The 18139-nt window shown below is 43.5% G+C and overlaps 1 protein-coding gene across 3 annotated transcripts in view; it reads left to right on the top strand.

The window, feature by feature from the left end:
• The first annotated feature begins 7009 nt into the window (after positions 1-7009).
• Positions 7010-18139, top strand: part of TAF3 (TATA-box binding protein associated factor 3) — a 122683-nt gene continuing 111553 nt past the window's right edge. For 2 of the 3 annotated variants that reach the window (XM_070380903.1, XM_005895495.2), the window contains exons 1-2: positions 7010-7367; positions 12860-13102. In XM_070380903.1, the coding sequence (XP_070237004.1) occupies positions 7202-7367; positions 12860-13102 (409 nt within the window). In that variant the 5' untranslated portion in view covers positions 7010-7201. Of the gene's footprint in view, positions 7368-12859; positions 13103-18139 lie in introns of those variants that run through there. The other variant, XM_070380904.1, reaches the window with a different exon arrangement.

The following is an 18139-nucleotide window of genomic DNA, read 5'->3' as shown; positions in this document are numbered from 1 at the left end:
CAACCATTTTCAAACTGAGATCTTACAACACTTCAAAATATTAACATACTTGTATTAAAATTTCTTAGTAAGAAGCTAATTGAAGAGGCTCTTGCGATTTTTTGGTTTCTTAACAGCCATGGAAAGCCTGGCTTCTGAGGGGTCACAGAGTGGAAGGAAGAGGTGCCAGCCACAACCCCAACCCAGGCCTCCCTGCCTGTCACCCTCAGAAGACCACCAGTGCAAGGCAACAGTGCCATGTCCGAGTCATTCACTACTGTATAGAGGGTGGAGAATTCCAGGGACATACTGACTCTAAATAAACGTTTAAATCTTTTCCAAGGACTGAGAACCATTTCAGTAGGATATTCACTTCACATTCACATTTAGATAGCCATTAACTTTGGGCACCTGAGCTATTCTACAGAACGAGCTGGCCCTGCCAAAATGTTGGGATTTTTTTTTCCTATTTAAGAGGATTTAGGGCTATAGTCCATGGGGTTGCAAAGAGTCAGACATGACTGAGTGACTAACATTTAACTTTTTTAGGGGTTTTTTTATTGCAAAAGTAATACAGGAATTACAAAAGACTACATAACTATAAAAAATATATATAAAGCCTATCATCAACACTTTATATTACTCTTTTAAAACCATTAAGAAGAAGGTTGCCAGAGGAAGGTAAACTGAACAGAATCTCAGTGTCATTTTCTGGCTTCCCTGAAATGATTTAAGAGCCATTTTGATTTCTGAGTTTTTGTGACACTTGTTTTCCTCTGAAAACTTAGGTCTCTACCTGCGTTGCTCTGAAATGTTGCCACGATGATTGTTAATAAGCATCTTTGGGCAAGTCTCTGCACATGTGGATGAATACTTCTGTGTACTTAATTGATCAGTGACTCAGACTGTGTATTGGGTTGGCCAAAAAAGTTCATTTGGGTTTTTCCATAAGCTCTTAACATGGAGCATAAACTTTGGGGCAAATTGGGTTAGAATCCTAGTTCAGCCCTTACCAGCTGTGTGACCTTGGGTGAGTTAATCTTTCAGTTTTATCATCTATAAAATGATTAAAATAGGACTTACTTTATAGGGTTGTTATGAGGACTACATGAATCAGTATTTGCAAAATACTTAGAATCTGACGTGGGATGAGTGCTGTAGCTGTTTAAATGTTACCCAATACACTTAAGTTATCATCATGTTTACTGATCTTCTATGTGTTGCTGCTGCTGCATCGCTTCAGTTGTGTCCGACTCTGTGTGACCCCATAGACGGCAGCCAACCAGGCATCCCGTCCCTGGGATTCTCCAGGCAAGAACACGAAGTGAGTTGCCATTTCCTTCTCCAATGCGTGAAAGTGAAGTCGCTCAGTCGTGTCCGACTCTAGTGACCCCATGGACTGCAGCCTACCAGGCTCCTCTGTCCATGGGATTTTCTAGGCAAAAGTACTGGAGTGGGGTGCCATTGCCTTCTCCACTTCTGTGTGTTAGCACTCTTAAATTCTGAAGATACGATAATTATGCTCCTCTATAGGAGCTTACAGTCTGGTGCAAAGACATAATAAAAATGTAAGCCTTTTGGGTATAGTGAAAGTGTTTGTCACTCAGTCGTGTCCAACTCTCTGCAACCCCATGGACTATAGCCTGCCAGGCTCCTCTGTCCATGGAATTCTCCAGGCAAGAATACTGGAGTGGGTTGCCATTCCCTTTTCCAGGGGATCTTCCCAACCTAGGAATTGAACCCAGGTCTCCTTCATTGCAGGCAGATTCTTTACCATCTGAGGCACCAGGTAAAAAAATCCCCCAATGAGGAGGACTTGTCTGGCAATCCAGAGGTTAAGACCTACATGGTTTCACTGCAGGGGACCAGGGTTCCATACCTGGTTGGAGAAATAAGATCCCATATGTCCCATGGCAAAAAAAAAAAATATATATATATATATTTTTAAAAAGTCTTGACAATCAGAATTTATTAAAATTATCGAAATACTGAGGGAAGACATTTGCAATACAAATAAAATTTGAATATAGTTGTATTTTTTTAAACATCCACAAATCAGACAAAACCCACTTTTAAAAAAATGAGTTGAAAAAGCTCAGTTTACAGTAACTTAGATGAATGTCCAGGGAATTATGGTGGGAATTCTGAAAGGTTATACACTCTCTGATTCCATGTATGTAGCATTTTTTTATATGACAAAACTTTAGAAGTGGAGAATAGACTAGTGGTTGTCAGAGATTAGAGACAGCGGAGCAACAGGAAGGCTGGGATGGGTATCAAAGGGCAGTGAGGAAGATCCTTGTGTTAGACAAAAGACTGGACATCCTATTAAGATAACTGTCCTGGACTTTGCAAAAAAGTAAACGTCATGAAAGACCAAACAAAAAACCAACAAGCAAAAGACAAACAACTGGTGGGATTGGCCTTACCAAGAAAGGAAAATGAATTTGCTGGTGGGCCAGTGGTTAGGACTCCAGTGGCTTTCACTGCCTTGGAACTGGGTTTGATCCCTGCTTGGGACTGACTAACCTGTAAGGCGCTTGGCACGACCAAAAAAAAAAAAAAAACTAAGTGCAATGAATGAGTCTTGAATAGGTCAGAGATTTAAAAAAAAAAAAAAAAAAGCTATAAAAGACATTTGGGAACAATGGTAAAATTTAAGAATGCTACTTCACATTGGGTCAGGTGACTGTATCAATCTTGTGTTTGCTGTATGTGATAGTTTGGATGGTGGGGTAATGGAAGTTGAGATACACTTCAAGGATCCCCCCTTCAGCTGGACTGAAGGAAGTATTCTCTTAGCTTCCGAGGATTCTGGCAGCACACAACCCTCAGCTGACAAAGTTCCTTGGAACTGCCTCAGCTGGAGACCACCTTGCCCACGGTCATGGCTCCACTCCTGGGCAGCCCACACCCATGGCCTGATCACCGTGGGAGTAAAGCCGTGCCCCCTTGCCTGAGCTCAGGACAGTTCTAAAGCTCTCTGTGGGGTTTGCTGAGGTCTTTCCTGAGGATGGGCTGCAGCTCAGCATCTCCCTCCCCAGCTGGACTCCTTCCCTTCATCCAGGGAGTGATCTCAAGAGCACCTCTTCGCTAGTCTCCATCTCAGACCCTGCTTCTGAGATCTGTCTCAGAACACACCTTGGGGGCGGGTCTGACTTGGGACCCTGCTCACGGGAAGGGTTTGAGGGAGCGGATGCTAGGACAGGACTTGGGAGCTGGCTCAGCCCCTCGGCCACCACAAAGACTGCTTTGGGAGTGGTAGATGGAACACACAGCCCCAGGCACGAGGTGGATCCCGAACGTGCGGGTTCGTACAACCCCCACGCTGGTTCCCTGGCTTCTGGGTAAGAACTATGGCAGTGGGAAGGCAGAGGACAAATTTTTCAGACTGGTTAAACTGACTTAACGGCTTCCCTGATAGCTCAGTTGGTAAAGAATCTGCCTGCAATGCAGGAGACTTCAGTTTGATTCCTGGGTTGAGAAAATCTGCTGGAGAAGGGGTAGGCTACTCACTCCAGTATTCTCGGGCTTCCCTTGTGGTTCAGCTGGTAAAAGAATCAAGCTGGAATGTGGGAGACCTGGGTTTGATCCCTGGGTTGGGAAGATCCCCTGGAGAAGGGAAAGGCTACCCACTCCAGTATTCTGGCCTGGAGAATTCCATGGACTATACAGTCCATGGGGTTGCTAAGAGTCGGACATGACTGAACTTTCACTTCCACTGGGGGTCGGGGGAGGCAGAAGTCAGTGGTACACTTAAAGACTTAAAGAAGTTGGTGTATGTGCACACTCAGTTGCTCAGTTGTGTCCAACTCTGCCATCGCTCGGACAGTAGCCTGCCAGGCTCCTCTGTCCATGGCATTTCCTAGGCAAGAATACAGAAGTGGGTTGCCATTTCCTTCTCCAGGAAGGAAATTCAATCCCAACCCAGGGATTGAATCTGTGTCTCCTTTATCGGCAGGTGGGTTCTTTATCACTGAGCCACCCGGGAAGCTCAGGGGTTGGGGCAAAATAGGGGAAAGGGATTCAGGGGGACAAACTGCCAGTATGAAATAAAACACAAAGATGTAATACAAAGCACAGAGAATGCAGCCAATATTTTACAATAACTGATGCCCAATGTGATGGTGTTATAAGGTGGGGACTTTGGGAAGGTCAGGAGAGGGTAGCCCTCATTAATGAGATTAATGCTGTAATAAAAGAGATTCAACAGAGCTCCCCGGCTCCTCCCACCTTGTGAGGATACAACCTGAAAATTCTGTGCCCCAGGAGAGGGCCCTCCCTCACCAGACAATACTGATCTCAGATTTCCAGCCTCCAGAACTGTGAGAAATAAATGTTGATAAATAACCCAGTCTGAGTTACAGCAGCCAGAAGGGACTAATACAGTATAGGCTATCTTAATGCACTGCCCACTCCCCTGAAGGACTGAAGGCTTCCGTGTTCCCTGGAATTGTCTCATATCGTATGCTCTCCTCAGGTAATGATTTGCTAAAATGGGAATATAAAGGTCCAGCCCCTTTGTTCCAACTCAGGACAGAGGTGAAGGGTCAATCCCGAGTTAGAGCTCCCTATGGGATTGCTGGAGGTCCCTCTGAAAAGTGCATTGGAAACCCCTTTCCTTGTATAGGTGTAGACCCTAGGAGCACTCGATAAACCTGCAGGTCAATCTCCACCTCAGAACTGGAGAACTGAATCCATGACACACGGTTACGGAGGGGAATGTCCTTCTCTGGGGAGATACATGCTGGAGTATTTCTGGGTTAAATGTCAAGATGTTTGCAATTGATTTTCAAACTATTCTGAAAAAAAAAAAAAAAGTTCTATATGGATGGATGTATATAGTAAATGTGGCAAAATATTTACAATTGGTGAATCTAGGTGATGTGTGTACCTGTGTTTGTACTTCTGTTTCAATGTTTCTGTAGGTTTGAAAACACACAGAGAGGCGATATAAGAGATGTAAAAGGAATTTCCAGAAGTATTAACAGAACAGAAGAGAGTAGGGTGTCATGAGATCTAAGAGTTTCAAAATGAAGATGAGTGTTCAACATTATCAAATGGCTACAAAATGGTCAAGCAAGGATAGGACTGAAGTGTCCCAGAGATTTAGCACCCAGAAGGTCCTTGATAATCTTGGGGATAGAACTGTCAGTGGAGAAAAACAAAGGCAGCCTGCCGCCTACTAAATTGTTCATTGTCTGCAGCTTGTCATTCAGCTGCAGTATCATATTTTCCATTCTGTTGGTTTACTGGAACTTAAAAAAAATTGAATATTATGTTCAAAGTTCTGGAATGGTCCCTATAAGAAGGTAGAGTCATGGAGCAACTTACAATTTATTGGAGTGGCACATTAAGTCAAATACTAAATGCACTGTGATGGGTACAAGAACGAGGGACACAGCATAGAGGAGGGGAGGGGAGGAAGGAATACTCCAGAAGCTTTTAGAAGAAAACAGCAAAAACGGGTCAAGACCGAGTAGGTGAGTCAATACAGCCTGGCTTCCTATAGGCTGAATCTAACTTAAATGTAGGGTTAGTTTGGCTTGCAAATGTATTCCCAGGATTTCCCTGGTGGCATGTACAGTGAATAAGAATTTGCCTGCCAATGCAGGGGACAGGGGTTTGATCCCTGGTTCAGGAAGATTCCAGATGCCAAAAAGCAACTGAGCCCATGAGGACAACTACTGAGCCCACTCTCTGGAGCCCTAGAGTCACAACTACCGAAGCCAGTGCACCTAGAGCCTGTGTCTGCAACAAGAAAAGCCACCTCAACGAGAAGCCCACACACCACAATCAAGACCCAGCTCAGCCAAATAAATAAATAGAATAACACAATTTTTTAAATGTATTCTCAATAGTTAAAAATATTGATCGAGCTACTGATCACAAAACCCCAATTTCCTGCAGCTCCTTAAGATCTGGTAGCCCTTACCTGGAGCAGGGAATCTAGGGCAGGCAACAGTTCTTCATACACCCAGCTGGATTTTAGGACTTTCACCTCTGTAGGCAACTGAGTCCTCTCTTCTTTTGACAGATCCTAGACGCTGGTGAGAAGACAATGGCACCCCACTCCAGTACTCTTGCCTGGAAAATCCCATGGATGGAGGAGCCTGGTAGGCTGCAGTCCATGGGGTCGCTAAGAGTCGGACACGACTGAGCGACTTCACTTTCACTTTTCACTTTCATGCATTGGAGAAGGAAATGGCAACTCACTCCAGTGTTCTTGCCTGGAGAATCCCAGGGACGGGGGAAGCTGGTGGGCTGCCGTCTATGGGGTCGCACAGAGTCGGACACGACTGAAGCGACTTAGCAGCTGCAGCAGACGCTGGTGAAGGGAACACTGGCAAACTCTCGCCCAGCAGCATGCCACCCGTTTTTGTAAATAACATTTTATTGGAACCAGGGCTGCGATTTGAAAGAGGTGACCCGAGACAGGAAAGGGGCAGGGTAGTAGCTCGGATTTTTAAATAACTGTGATAAAATACTAGTAATTTTCATTACGCTTTTTGCTGTCCCCTTAAATTGAATCCGGTGGTCAGCGCCACACAGGCCACACCTTACATCCCGCCCTATTGTGAAGAGTTGCCAATGACACGATTAACAGCTTGGACCTGATTTAATCTATACACTGGTAAACAGATCTTTTTTTTTTTTTTTTTAGCAGAGGATTGATTAGATCCGCGACTGGAAGTTTCCACGCCCCTAAAGCCCACCCTTGCACTCACAGCCTCTCGGGTTCTCACTTCTCTCTAACACCCACATCCTGGCTCCTTCTTCGGGCCCTGAACCACTGACGGTGCCCTCCCCGGTCCCCTCCGATCGAGTACCCCAGGAGGCCCCAGGCACCTGCCTCCTCTGGCGCATCCCTCACCTGCGCCCCGCGCCGCCGTTTCCTGCATCCTTCCAGGCCCGAGAGTCAACACCGGGACCATCGCTCTGCTACAACGGGGCGGAGCTTCCGCATCGGCCCGCTCCGCACTCGGCTAGTGCTGCCTCGCCCCGGCGACCATCCAGCGGGAGGCGGAGCAAGCCCAAAATGGCGGCTCTCAGGCTGGCGCGCTCCGTGCTGCTCAGGCTTTGAGGTGGTCGCCGGGGGTCGGGGGGGGACGATTTCCCCGCCACGGAGGCCCTGGAGGATGAATCGGGGGCCCTGCTAAGACTAGGCGGCGGAGGTGGAGAGAAGTGGCGGCACGGACTGCGTTGGAGTCCACGGAGCGGGATGTGCGAGAGTTACTCCAGGTCGTTGTTGAGGGTCTCGGTGGCGCAGATCTGCCAGGCGCTGGGCTGGGACTCGGTGCAACTGAGCGCCTGCCACCTTCTCACGGACGTGCTGCAGCGCTACCTGCAGCAGCTGGGACGGGGCTGCCACCGGTACTCGGAGCTGTGTGAGTACCGGGCTGGGGACGGGAGGCTGCCTGGCCGGTCACGAGTGACACCTCCGCGCTCCCCTGTGCTCTCCCGGCGTCCGGGAGGTGTTGGTCCTTCGCCCTCACCCCGCGATCGGGTGTCTTCTCCGCCCCTGATGCTCCTCCGCTCCCACTGCCCCTGGAAACTCGAGTCATCCCTCTGCTGCCTCTTCGCCAGCCGCTAACTTATCCCGCGTGCAGCAGGAGCCGGGTCCCCGCTCCCAGCTCCACACCCTCTGCTCTCCTCTCTGATCTGAACATCGGCCTTAATCATTGTCTCCTTTGGCAGCGTGCAGAACCCCCTGCAGAACGCCTTACAGCCTCTGTTAGTTTGGTCCTTTCCCTCCCCTTGCCCGCAAACTACTACAACTAGTTGTCACAGGCGCTCCGTCTACCGGCCGTTTCTTACAAGCCTGGCCGTTCTTCAGCTCCTGACAACACAGACTCGTTGACAGCTCTGCTGCGTTAGGGACACTGCCTCTTCTTTCTGTTTCTGTTCGTTTCACGGGCAGCATCTCTGCGAACTTGGTCAGTTTCACTTATGTTCACTTTCACTTACATCTCAATTGATTTCCTCCTTCTCTGTATTTTTATGTCAGTGGTTATCAGAGTGTGCAAGAGAGATCATAGGCAGTTTACAAGGTTACCCAGGTAGTCTGGTCTACAGCAGATGGTTTTTAAGTGAATATCTGGTAGTATCTGTTCTTTAGTGGCTAAGTCGTGTCTGACTCTTTTGCGACTCCATGGGCTGCATCCCACCAAACTCCCCTGTCCATGGGGTTTCCCAGGCAAGAAGACTGAAGTGGTTTGCCATTTCCTTCTCCAGGGGATCTTTCCCGCCCAGTTACAGTCTGGCAGTCTCCTGCCTTAGCTGGCAGATTCTTTACCACGGGGCCACCAGGGAAGCCCCAGGAGTATCTATAGCTGGTGGCATTTACAAAGTTGGAATATTTAATAGGTGCAACACATCATCTCATTGATGGGAAGTCTGTGTGTGGAGAGGGAACTGACCCTCATTGAAGTTTCAGGGCATTATTTTTCAAGTGGTAAGCTGGAGAACTGGGTGAAGTGTTTCATGGAACATTTTGTTTTGTTAAGGTGATTACTCCACTGAAAAATTGACACCCATGGATACACTTTACTTCTTAGGTCCCAATTTCCATTCCAACTTCCATGCTGCTGCTGCTGTTGCTAAGTCGCTTCAGTCGTGTCGGACTCTGTGCCACCCCAGAGACGGCAGCCCACCAGGCTCCCCCGTCCCATGGTGCTATCAGAATAACCTGTCAGTCACGCCATAACACAAATCTGACTGTGTCATTCTTAAAAATATTCCACTTAGTTACAAGCTGGGAATCCGAGCTCTCCAGCAGCACGCGCTTTTGTGAGCTCACATTTTCTTACCTTCTTCTGTCCTGTCATCCTCAGTCTGCAGCCATGCTGCTTGCTTTTCCTGAAACACTTTAAGCCCACCCTTCCTGCCCGCGTGCTGTTTGATGGCATGTCCTTCACCCCCTGCCCATGGATAGTATGACTTCTGTTTTGAGATTCACTTAGGAAATCATATCTCTTCTCATAATTCTGTGCATATTTTCTGCCATGTTAACTGAACATCTTGTTTGTTTTTTAAATATATTTATTTGGCTGTGCTGAGTCTTAGTGGTGACACGCGGGGTCTTGGATCCTCATTGAGACTTTTGGGACCTAGTTCCCTAATCAAGGATGGAACCTGGGCCCCCTGCATTAGGACCTCGGAGTCTTAGTCACTGAACCACCAGGGAAGTCCCTGAATACCTTATTTTGTAATCATCTGTGTATGACTCTCACCCTCTCCTCTTCCCTCACCAGGAGACAAATTTATTATATTTGTATTCAGTAACCTAGTATAGGGCCAGGCAGCCAGGAGATACTTGTTGAATAAATAACTGAACTGATAAGCCACCACCATGATAACTATTTAGTCGTTTAACTTTTTGTATTTTAAAAATGTGTATCTTTGGACCGCTTGATTCACAGCCGTGTCAGATCTGCACCTGAAGTTACTGAGTGGCTCGTTCATGGTTGTCTTGCACGCGCACCGCCAGTGCATTGCTCTCTGCTTTTGCTTCATTTTCCTCCCTCCTCCCTTCCTGGCCCTTGAGTGAGTTTACTGTTACAGTATGAGTGCTCCCGGTTATATTTTTTGCTCCCAAATTCCCTAAATGAGGATGGCTCTTCTGTACCTTTAGGTCAAAATATCCCCAGAATACATAGTTACCTTTCCTGACACACAGAAACAGATGGGTGCTGGCACTGCACGCAGCCAGGTGTCCTGGAGTCATGGGCTGAGCCTTGTTTTGCCTGCATGTGAACCTCGTGGATAATTGCCCAGTCTCTGTAATGATTGTCTTACTATTAGTAAGAATAGGATGATCCGGTTCATTACTCCCCATTGTGATCTGGTGACTTTTCAAAAATGCTACTTCCTGGTATACTTAACTGGTTACAGACTTTTCTAGGTTTTTTTTCCTTCACTATTCTTATTTCAGACTGGAATTAGGTCCCTACTATGCAATCTTGTCTTTTGTTTCTGTATTTCTTTTGTCTTTCTGACACAATGTTTATTGAGCACCACTTACATATGTGTTACCTGATGGAGACGTAGGATTACTTAGGCATAATCCCTGCCCATAAGATGTGTACAAGGGTGTCGAAATGTCAGTAAAAACAAAAAGATGGTATTTGTTCCTTTTACAAAAGATGCTCTTTCAGTAAAGCAAGTATCGGAAGTTACTATTAATTCAACAAATAGTGCATTTAAAAATTTCCCAAAGGTAATGATTTACCAAAGCACTCAGGAGCAGAAGTTTCCCTATGCACTCTATTATATATAAACAGTGTGTCAGTTCAGTTCAGTTCAGTTGCTCAGTCGTGTCTGACTCTTTCCCACCCCATGAATCGCAGCACACCAGGCCTCCCTGTCCATCACCAACTCCCAGAGTTCACTCACACTCAAGTCCATCAAGTCCGTGATGCCATCCAGCCGTCTCATCCTCTGTCGTCCCCTTCTCCTCCTGCCCCCAATCCCTCCCAGCATCAGAGTCTTTTCCAATGAGTCAACTCTTCTCATGAGGTGGCCAAAGTACTGGAGTTTCAGCTTTAGCATCATTCCTTCCAAAGAAATCCCAGGGCTGATCTCCTTCAGAATGGACTGGTTGGATCTCCTTGCAGTCCAAGGGACTCTCAAGAGTCTTCTCCAACACCACAGTTCAAAAGCATCAATTCTTCGGCGCTCAGCCTTCTCCACAGTCCAACTCTCACATCCATACATGACCACAGGAAAAACCATAGCCTTGACTAGACGAACCTTTGTCGGCAAAGTAATGTCTCTGCTTTTGAATATGCTGTCTAGGTTGGTCATAACTTTCCTTCCAAGGACTAAGCGTCTTTTAATTTCATTTCTGCAATCACCATCTGCAGTGATTTTGGAGCCCACAAAAATAAAGTCTGACACTGTTTCCACTGAAAGTAGTGCACGATATCAGCAGTAACTGCAGAAGAAATACAGAGACGGAGAGACATGTGTGCACTCTGGGTTCCAGGGCCGGCTTCACAGGGAAGACGAGATTTAAGTTGAAGCGTGACACACAGTGGTGCCAGGTGGGGAGCATGCCAAGTAGAAGAAAAGCATAACCTGAGATAACAAAGTGGGGTTCAGTGAGGCGGCCAGCTTGGAATATGTAACCAGTTCATTTGGAAGGTGCTAGAGAGAAGTGTTCGGAGAAGGCAATGGCAACCCACTCCAGTACTCTTGCCTGGAAAATCCCATGGACGGAGGAGCCTGGTAGGCTGCAGTCCATGGGGTCTCTAGGAGTTGGACATGACTGAGCGCCTTCACTTTGACTTTTCACTTTCATGCATTGGAGAAGGAAATGGCAACCCACTCCAGTGTTCTTGCCTGGAGAATCCCAGGGACGGGGGAACCTGGTGGGCTGCCGTCTCTGGGGTCGCACAGAGTCGGATGCGACTGAAACGGCTTAGCAGCAGCAGCAGCAGAGAGAAGTGTTAAATGGAGAAAAATCAGGTGAGGGAGGGACTTCACAGATAGAGGCAGGAAACACTGCATACCTCTGTGCAGTGGGGAGGGTGCTGAAAGTGATACTTGAAGACAGTTGCGCTGTCGGTGAAATGCACTAGAGATGCTCTGGGGAGGGCTTGAAGCTGTGATGAGACGGGAAAGTGGGACGGAGTGAAAGGAGAAGTGCCGAAAGCCAGGGCCCACAAGGATGGTGCAGGGGGAAGGACTGGAAGGTCTTGGGCTGAAACTGCACAAATGTGGAGGAATTCAAGAGGATCACATTTTTTTAGAGTGAGAAAAGAATAGTGCTTTTAATAAGGATCAAAGAGTTGAAAATGCCTGCCTGTCATTAAGGGGAAGAACAAGTATTCATTTTATGTATTCTCTCTTTTTTATACATCATAAAAGTAACCTGTACTTGTACAGAAATTCAGACTACCACATTCTTGAAGTTAGATACGAGTCTCATGCTTCAGTTCTTCCCTTCCCCGTCTGCTGCTTTCAGCCCTGTAACCTGTTAAAGTTGAATGTGTATCTTTCCAGAAGTTTTCTGAGTGGGTGTTAGCAAACATGTCTAGTTTTTGCAAACTGTGTATTATTCTTTTCCATTTTACATCATGATTTAATTTCAGGTAAACTGAATTTGATATGATTATAGGAGATTACAGTAAAAAAAAAAAAAGAAGACTATCAGAAATCTGGAACTGGAATTTTCATAGAAGTTTTAAAAGATGTAGAGACCTTAAGTTCTGCTAAGAGCAGGCAGAGAAGGAACCTCCTTTTCTAAAGAGAATCTCACTATATCTAATGCTTTATCGGTTTATCTCTACCCATTTTATATAGTATCTTCTAAATACATTTAAAATGTATATTTAAATTGCCTGTATGGTCTAAGTCGTGTCAACACATTTTCTTAGATTTAAAAAAAATTTGATTTAGTGGTATAATCATTCAGCAGATGTTTATGGAATGCCAGCTGTATGCCAACCACTGTTGTAGTTTCCAGCATTGTATCACTAACAGAGAGAAAATGGAATGGACGTTTACCCAGCTCAGCATTCTACATATTTGATAAAAAATTATAACAAACATTTACTTTGTGTCAGCCAGTGTTCCAGGTGCCCTTGACCATCTTGCGTTACTTTTGACGTTAGTTCTGTACTGGCTGGTTGTTAGTGTGAATTGTCTGTGGTGTTCTGGCTGGTCATCAGACTGTATTTAAATTAACTTTCTAATATTTAAACAATATGATGTTCTGTTGAAACTCTATTCAATTCTTTCCAATAACTGAGTCCTAAGTATATAGTATATTTGTTTCTGAGCTGCATATTTACCTAATACTTTTTATCTTAATGCCTTAAAAGATATTCATGGAATTTTCTTAAAATAATTTGCTCTGCTTTTGACTTTGTTTCAGATGGCCGGACAGACCCAATTTTGGATGATGTTGGTGAAGCTTTCCAACTCATGGGGGTTAGTCTTCATGAACTAGAAGACTACATCCACAATATTGAACCCGTCACTTTCCCACACCAGATCCCTTCATTTCCTGTTAGCAAGAACAACGTCCTTCAGTTTCCTCAACCCGGAAGTAAAGATGCAGAGGAGAGAAAAGAGTACATCCCCGATTACATGCCACCCATTGTGTCTTCTCAAGAAGGTTTGTGGGGGGTTTTGTTTCTTGCTCATGTATTTGTAACTATTTTAATGGGTTTTTAATCTGCTTAGGTTTTCTAACTGAATTATATAAAATGTTATGCTAACATATAAATTCTGGAAATGCAATAAAAATATTTTAATATTACTTACAGATTGTTCTAACCTTTAAGGCAACAAACTTGTAGTCGGCCTCAGCAGGCAGAGGCCTGGAATCATCAAGGCATCAGTTTCCTTTGTAAACTTTAAGTAGGGGAGAACCAAACGTGACCTCAGAGAGAAGCCTGTCAGGAGACATAGTAAATGAGAATGGGATATTCGGTAAATGAGAAAAGCTTTGAAGCATAAAATTGGGGTGGTTCTCCCCACTTACTGTAGACGTGAGTTGGATGATACTGGAAACAGTGGGTGAACATTCACTAATATTATGTAGATTTATCTGTATCTTTATGATGAGTAGAAATATTTATGTTTGGTCATACAGAATTTTTATTGCAAAATAATACCTACTCAGGCATAGTCAATCCTTGAAGAGTTCCTTTTTTCCTGCATGATTTTACATGTTGATCTTCTAGGTTCACTAAGATTCTAAAGTGATACATATGTAATTTGTGGTCTGTAATGCAGGTACAGAACATTTTTTCTTGTTAAAAAGCAGAAAAGTTGCAATTTCTTTCTTTTTTAAAATTCTAAGACCATAGTTGTGCTTCAGGATAATGTAAATGATGGCAGAAATAGCTTTATAACTTTTTTATTAATGTGCAGTTCGGTGGCTTTAAGTGCATCGGCACCGTTAGGCCACCAGCACCGCTGTTCATCTCCAGGACACTTTGGTCTCTAACTCTGTAACCATTGGACAATAACTCCTCATTGCCCCCTCGCCTCAGCCCCTGGCAGCCGTCGTTCTATTTTCTGTCTACAAATTTGACTGCTCTAGGTATTTCATGTAAGTGGAATTTTACATATCTGTTTATCTGGCTTGCTTCACTTGGCATAATGTCTTCAAGATTCATCCATATTGTAGCAAGTGTCAAAATTTCCCTCCTTTTAAAGGCTGAACTATACTTCATTGTGCATATGAAGCCACATTTGTTTTCCATCCATTTTTTGATGGCTGCTTAGGTTGTTTCTACCTTTTGGCTGTTGTGAATAATACTGCTATGAACATTGCAAATACTTGATGCCCTGCTTTTCAGTTCTTTGGGGTCTATACTCAGAAGAGAAATTGCTGGATCATATGGTAATTCTATATTGTTTGAGGAACAGTTTAGACATGGAAAACTATCATAGCTTTCTGGTTTGAGTCCCTTGGAAAAAAACTCTACTTGACAGCTTAGTACTTTTCTACTTAAAGTTCTTAGAGATTCAGTCCTGACTGAAGGCAGCAGTCAGTTTCACCAGTAAATGTGATACAAAGCATGCCTTCAGTAGGTGTTCTTGAACCAAGTTCAATTAAGCGTTGTTTGTAGGGTCTTGCCTATAGAAGTTCCTTGTTTGTCCTCCTTTCCTGACTAATGGTACAGTAACAGCACGGCTTGGAAATCTTCATACTTGGAAATCAGTCATTCCCAGTGTTCCTCAGTAGCTGCTAAGAATCTGTCTCCTCCCCACCTTTGAATTTATTTGTATTTGTAACCTTTATTACCTTGGAGGCTGTCTTACTCTTTGTAACCCCCTGTGTAAAGGCGTTCTGTTTAAACCCCTCATTCCGTAATGTCTGTGTCCTTGATCTTAGAAACTTATATTTGTTACAGCTTCTCTAAGCACATATTTACTTTAATAACAAATGAATTTCAGTGTTAACATCATCAAAGGAGGGTTTCTTGGGCTGAGGCCTGGTACTAACTGTTTTGAAAAGAACCCCTCTTCATGAAAGTAGCATTAAGTTAGTCTGTGATGTGTCCTCTTGTACTTTAAGAATAGCCTTTGTATGGCTCTGAAATTTTTTTTAGATGAAATGCCATTTAGAAGTATACCAGTATGCTTAAAATGCTACTTAGAATACACAAAATTTGAAATTGTGCTAAGAAAACGTGAATGGTCATCAAATGCTGGGAGAAAACGGAAGGCATTACATAGGAGGAAACTGAAGGGAAGACACTGTTGTGAGTCAGTGGCATGTTAGTGATTCTCAGAGTGATTCGTGTATCATCAGCGAGTTAGACACTGGTCAAGTGTAACAGCAAGACTGTGTATGTTATCATTTGGTATGTGTTTGAGCTGGAACTACTGTCTTCTCCATATAAAGAGTTATATAGTCCATTTTCTCTGTGTACTTTGGAGCTTTCTAAATCTGTTTTGTAGTTTTCATATCATTTTGCCTCCCGTTCAACCTCCTGTTTAGTAGTTAGATTGTTTAAATTGTTTTCTTTTTTTTTTTTTTAAATTTGAATTCAGGTTCAATTAATCTCACTTCCTGGTTCACACACAGATTCCTCTCTGGTCATTGCATGGCCTGCATTTATTAATTTGGAGAGTTAATTATTTTTAATATTGTAATAAACCCTAATGAGCTCACTACTCAGAACCAAAGCTAGGACTTTGATTATAGTCTGTGCTTACCTTCTTGTTTCGTTTTTACGGCACTCAAATTATATACAATGAAATTCTCTCAAAGTGATATGGTTATCATGTTTAAATACTGCCAAGGAAACGTAGTTAAGATAGCAGATTCGTACTGGGTAGTGAAGGAGAGTGAAAAATGATTCAGTGGTTTTAGCTACTGACTGCTCTCTGAAATTACAATAGTAAATTTTTGAGTTTGTCTTCTGGATTATTTGAAGCAAAAGAAGAATCCTATGTTATTTGAAGTTTCTGCAATAGAAATTATAAACATTCTAGAAGGAAAATAATGTAAGCCTTGACCACTTCTTTTTCCAGCTAACACTTGTGGATTTTCTAAGGAGCAGAAATATTGCTGATTCATATAATGTGCATATTGTTCATAAGGATATAGTAATGATAGGCAGTACAATAAGGTGCTTATTTAAAACCTTTTATTCAGGGAAAAGAACATAAAATACAGTCTTGGTTACCCAGTTTTTAATACAGCCACACAAGTCAATTAGTAAGTCATTTACAACCTGAAGTCCTTTTTTTCCACTGCACAGCACATTAGAAGGTATCTAGTATTCTGGTTAGTGGTGCACAGTGTGGTACAGATGTGAACAACTTTGATAATAACATCTGTTCACCAGGTTTTTTGTTTTATTTTCCTAAGAGCCACAGGCATGGTCAGACTTTGGTCATAGAGTCTTACTAGCAAAGTTCTGTCATGGGGCTACCCTCTTATCAATCTTTCAACCTGCTTCATGTCAAAAAAAGAGAGTGGGGACTCCCTCTGGTGATCCAGTGGTTAAGACTTTGCCTTCCAATGCAGAGGGTGTGGGTTTGGTCCCTGGTTGGGGAGCTGTAGAAGAAGCCTGGGCTTCATGGAGCCATTTAGCTATGATGCAGTTTGTTATTCAGTTTGAGTTTGTAGTCTCACAAAGGCACTTTACCTTTCCCAATGTCATTTCCATCATCTGTAAGACAGGTGTATAATATCTGCCACCAGAGTGGTGGTGAGGACTGAGGGAGAGATTCTGTAAGACATTTATATAAAATAGGACAGTGCATAACACATAATAACGCATGTTGGTCCCCTTCCCATCTTGCTGCTTCACTCTTGAGGAATTTCCTTTTCCCTTGAAGGACAATATACATTCGAGGAAGTGACTCAACAATAAGAATAAATCTAAAACAGTGTTAATCACATGCTTAGAGGCTAAGGAGACACAGACTTAATAGCTGGGTTGGGGTGTGTGCTTGATGGAGGAGCTCTCTGACTGTCAGCCGTGTGAAGATGGGGTGGGAGAAGATGAGAGACGAATTCCTACCTGTTATAACTGATTATGTGTTTACAAGTGAAACCTCTTTGAAAGGATATTATAAATGCACATCCTGCACACACTGTTACAGTTCTGATGGCCAGTACCCAGTGTGTTTTACCCAAGAACACTGCCCACATGCCAGCCCACCGTATGTATTTTCAGATTCACAACAGTAACATATTTTTCTTTCCTGTTTTATTTGCCAAGGAATGTGTGAAAAATAGCATTCCCTTTCAGAGTCATTGTTCGGTTCTCAAAAGTATGGTCAGTAAATCACTGGTCTTCTAGGTGATCTGTTGATTGGTCCATAATATTTGAGAAGGAAAAAAGAAATAGAAACCATTTATTTTGCTTTACTTATTGCAGGAAACTTAACAACCTCAAACTAGGAAACTTGGTCAAGATACTATGATGTTGCTACTTTTAGGGCTTTAAAATTTTTTAAGTTAACTTTCTTTGAATAGATTTAGATTTATAGGAAAATCCTGTACTCAGTTTCATGTAATATTAATATATTACTGTGGGATGTTTGTTATGGTTAATGAACCAATGTTGATACATTATTATTATGCATTATTAATGTCCATTATCTTTACTTTTTACCTAATACCCTTTTTCTGTTCCATCCGTATCGTGTGCCGTGTCTTCTTAGGCTCTTGTTGACTCTGACAGATATCAAACTTTCCATTTCTGATGACCATGACAGTTTTGAGGAGTATTGGTCAGAGGTATATAGGTGCCCCTCTGTTGGAATTTGTCAGGCTTTTCTCATGATTGCATTGGAGTGACAGGTTTTGGGTGAGGAAGACCACAGTTGGGAAGTGCCATTTTCATCGTATTAAAGGTGCATCCTATCAACACGATTGATCACTGTTGATGCTGACCTTGGTCGTGTGGCAGAGGTAGTGTTTCTCGGTTTATCCATTCTGAAGGTACCCTCTTTTCCCTCTTCCCACACTGTCACCTTTGGAAGGAATCCCCTGTGCGTAGACAGCTGTTAAGGAGTAGGGAGTTATACTTTCCCCCTTTAAAGGTGGAGTATTTCCACAAATTAAACTCTTCTGCAGAAATCATTTGAAATTCTTCTGCATTTGTCTCTTCTCTCCCAGGGCTTATTTTATGAAGCACTTTCAAAAATAAACATTTATAGGTTCAAAATAATTTTTAAA

This window comes from Bos mutus, chromosome 13, assembly GCF_027580195.1.
Source record: "Bos mutus isolate GX-2022 chromosome 13, NWIPB_WYAK_1.1, whole genome shotgun sequence".
In the NCBI taxonomy this organism is placed as follows: Eukaryota; Metazoa; Chordata; class Mammalia; order Artiodactyla; family Bovidae; genus Bos; species Bos mutus.
This window is presented reverse-complemented; position numbering and strand designations above follow the sequence as displayed.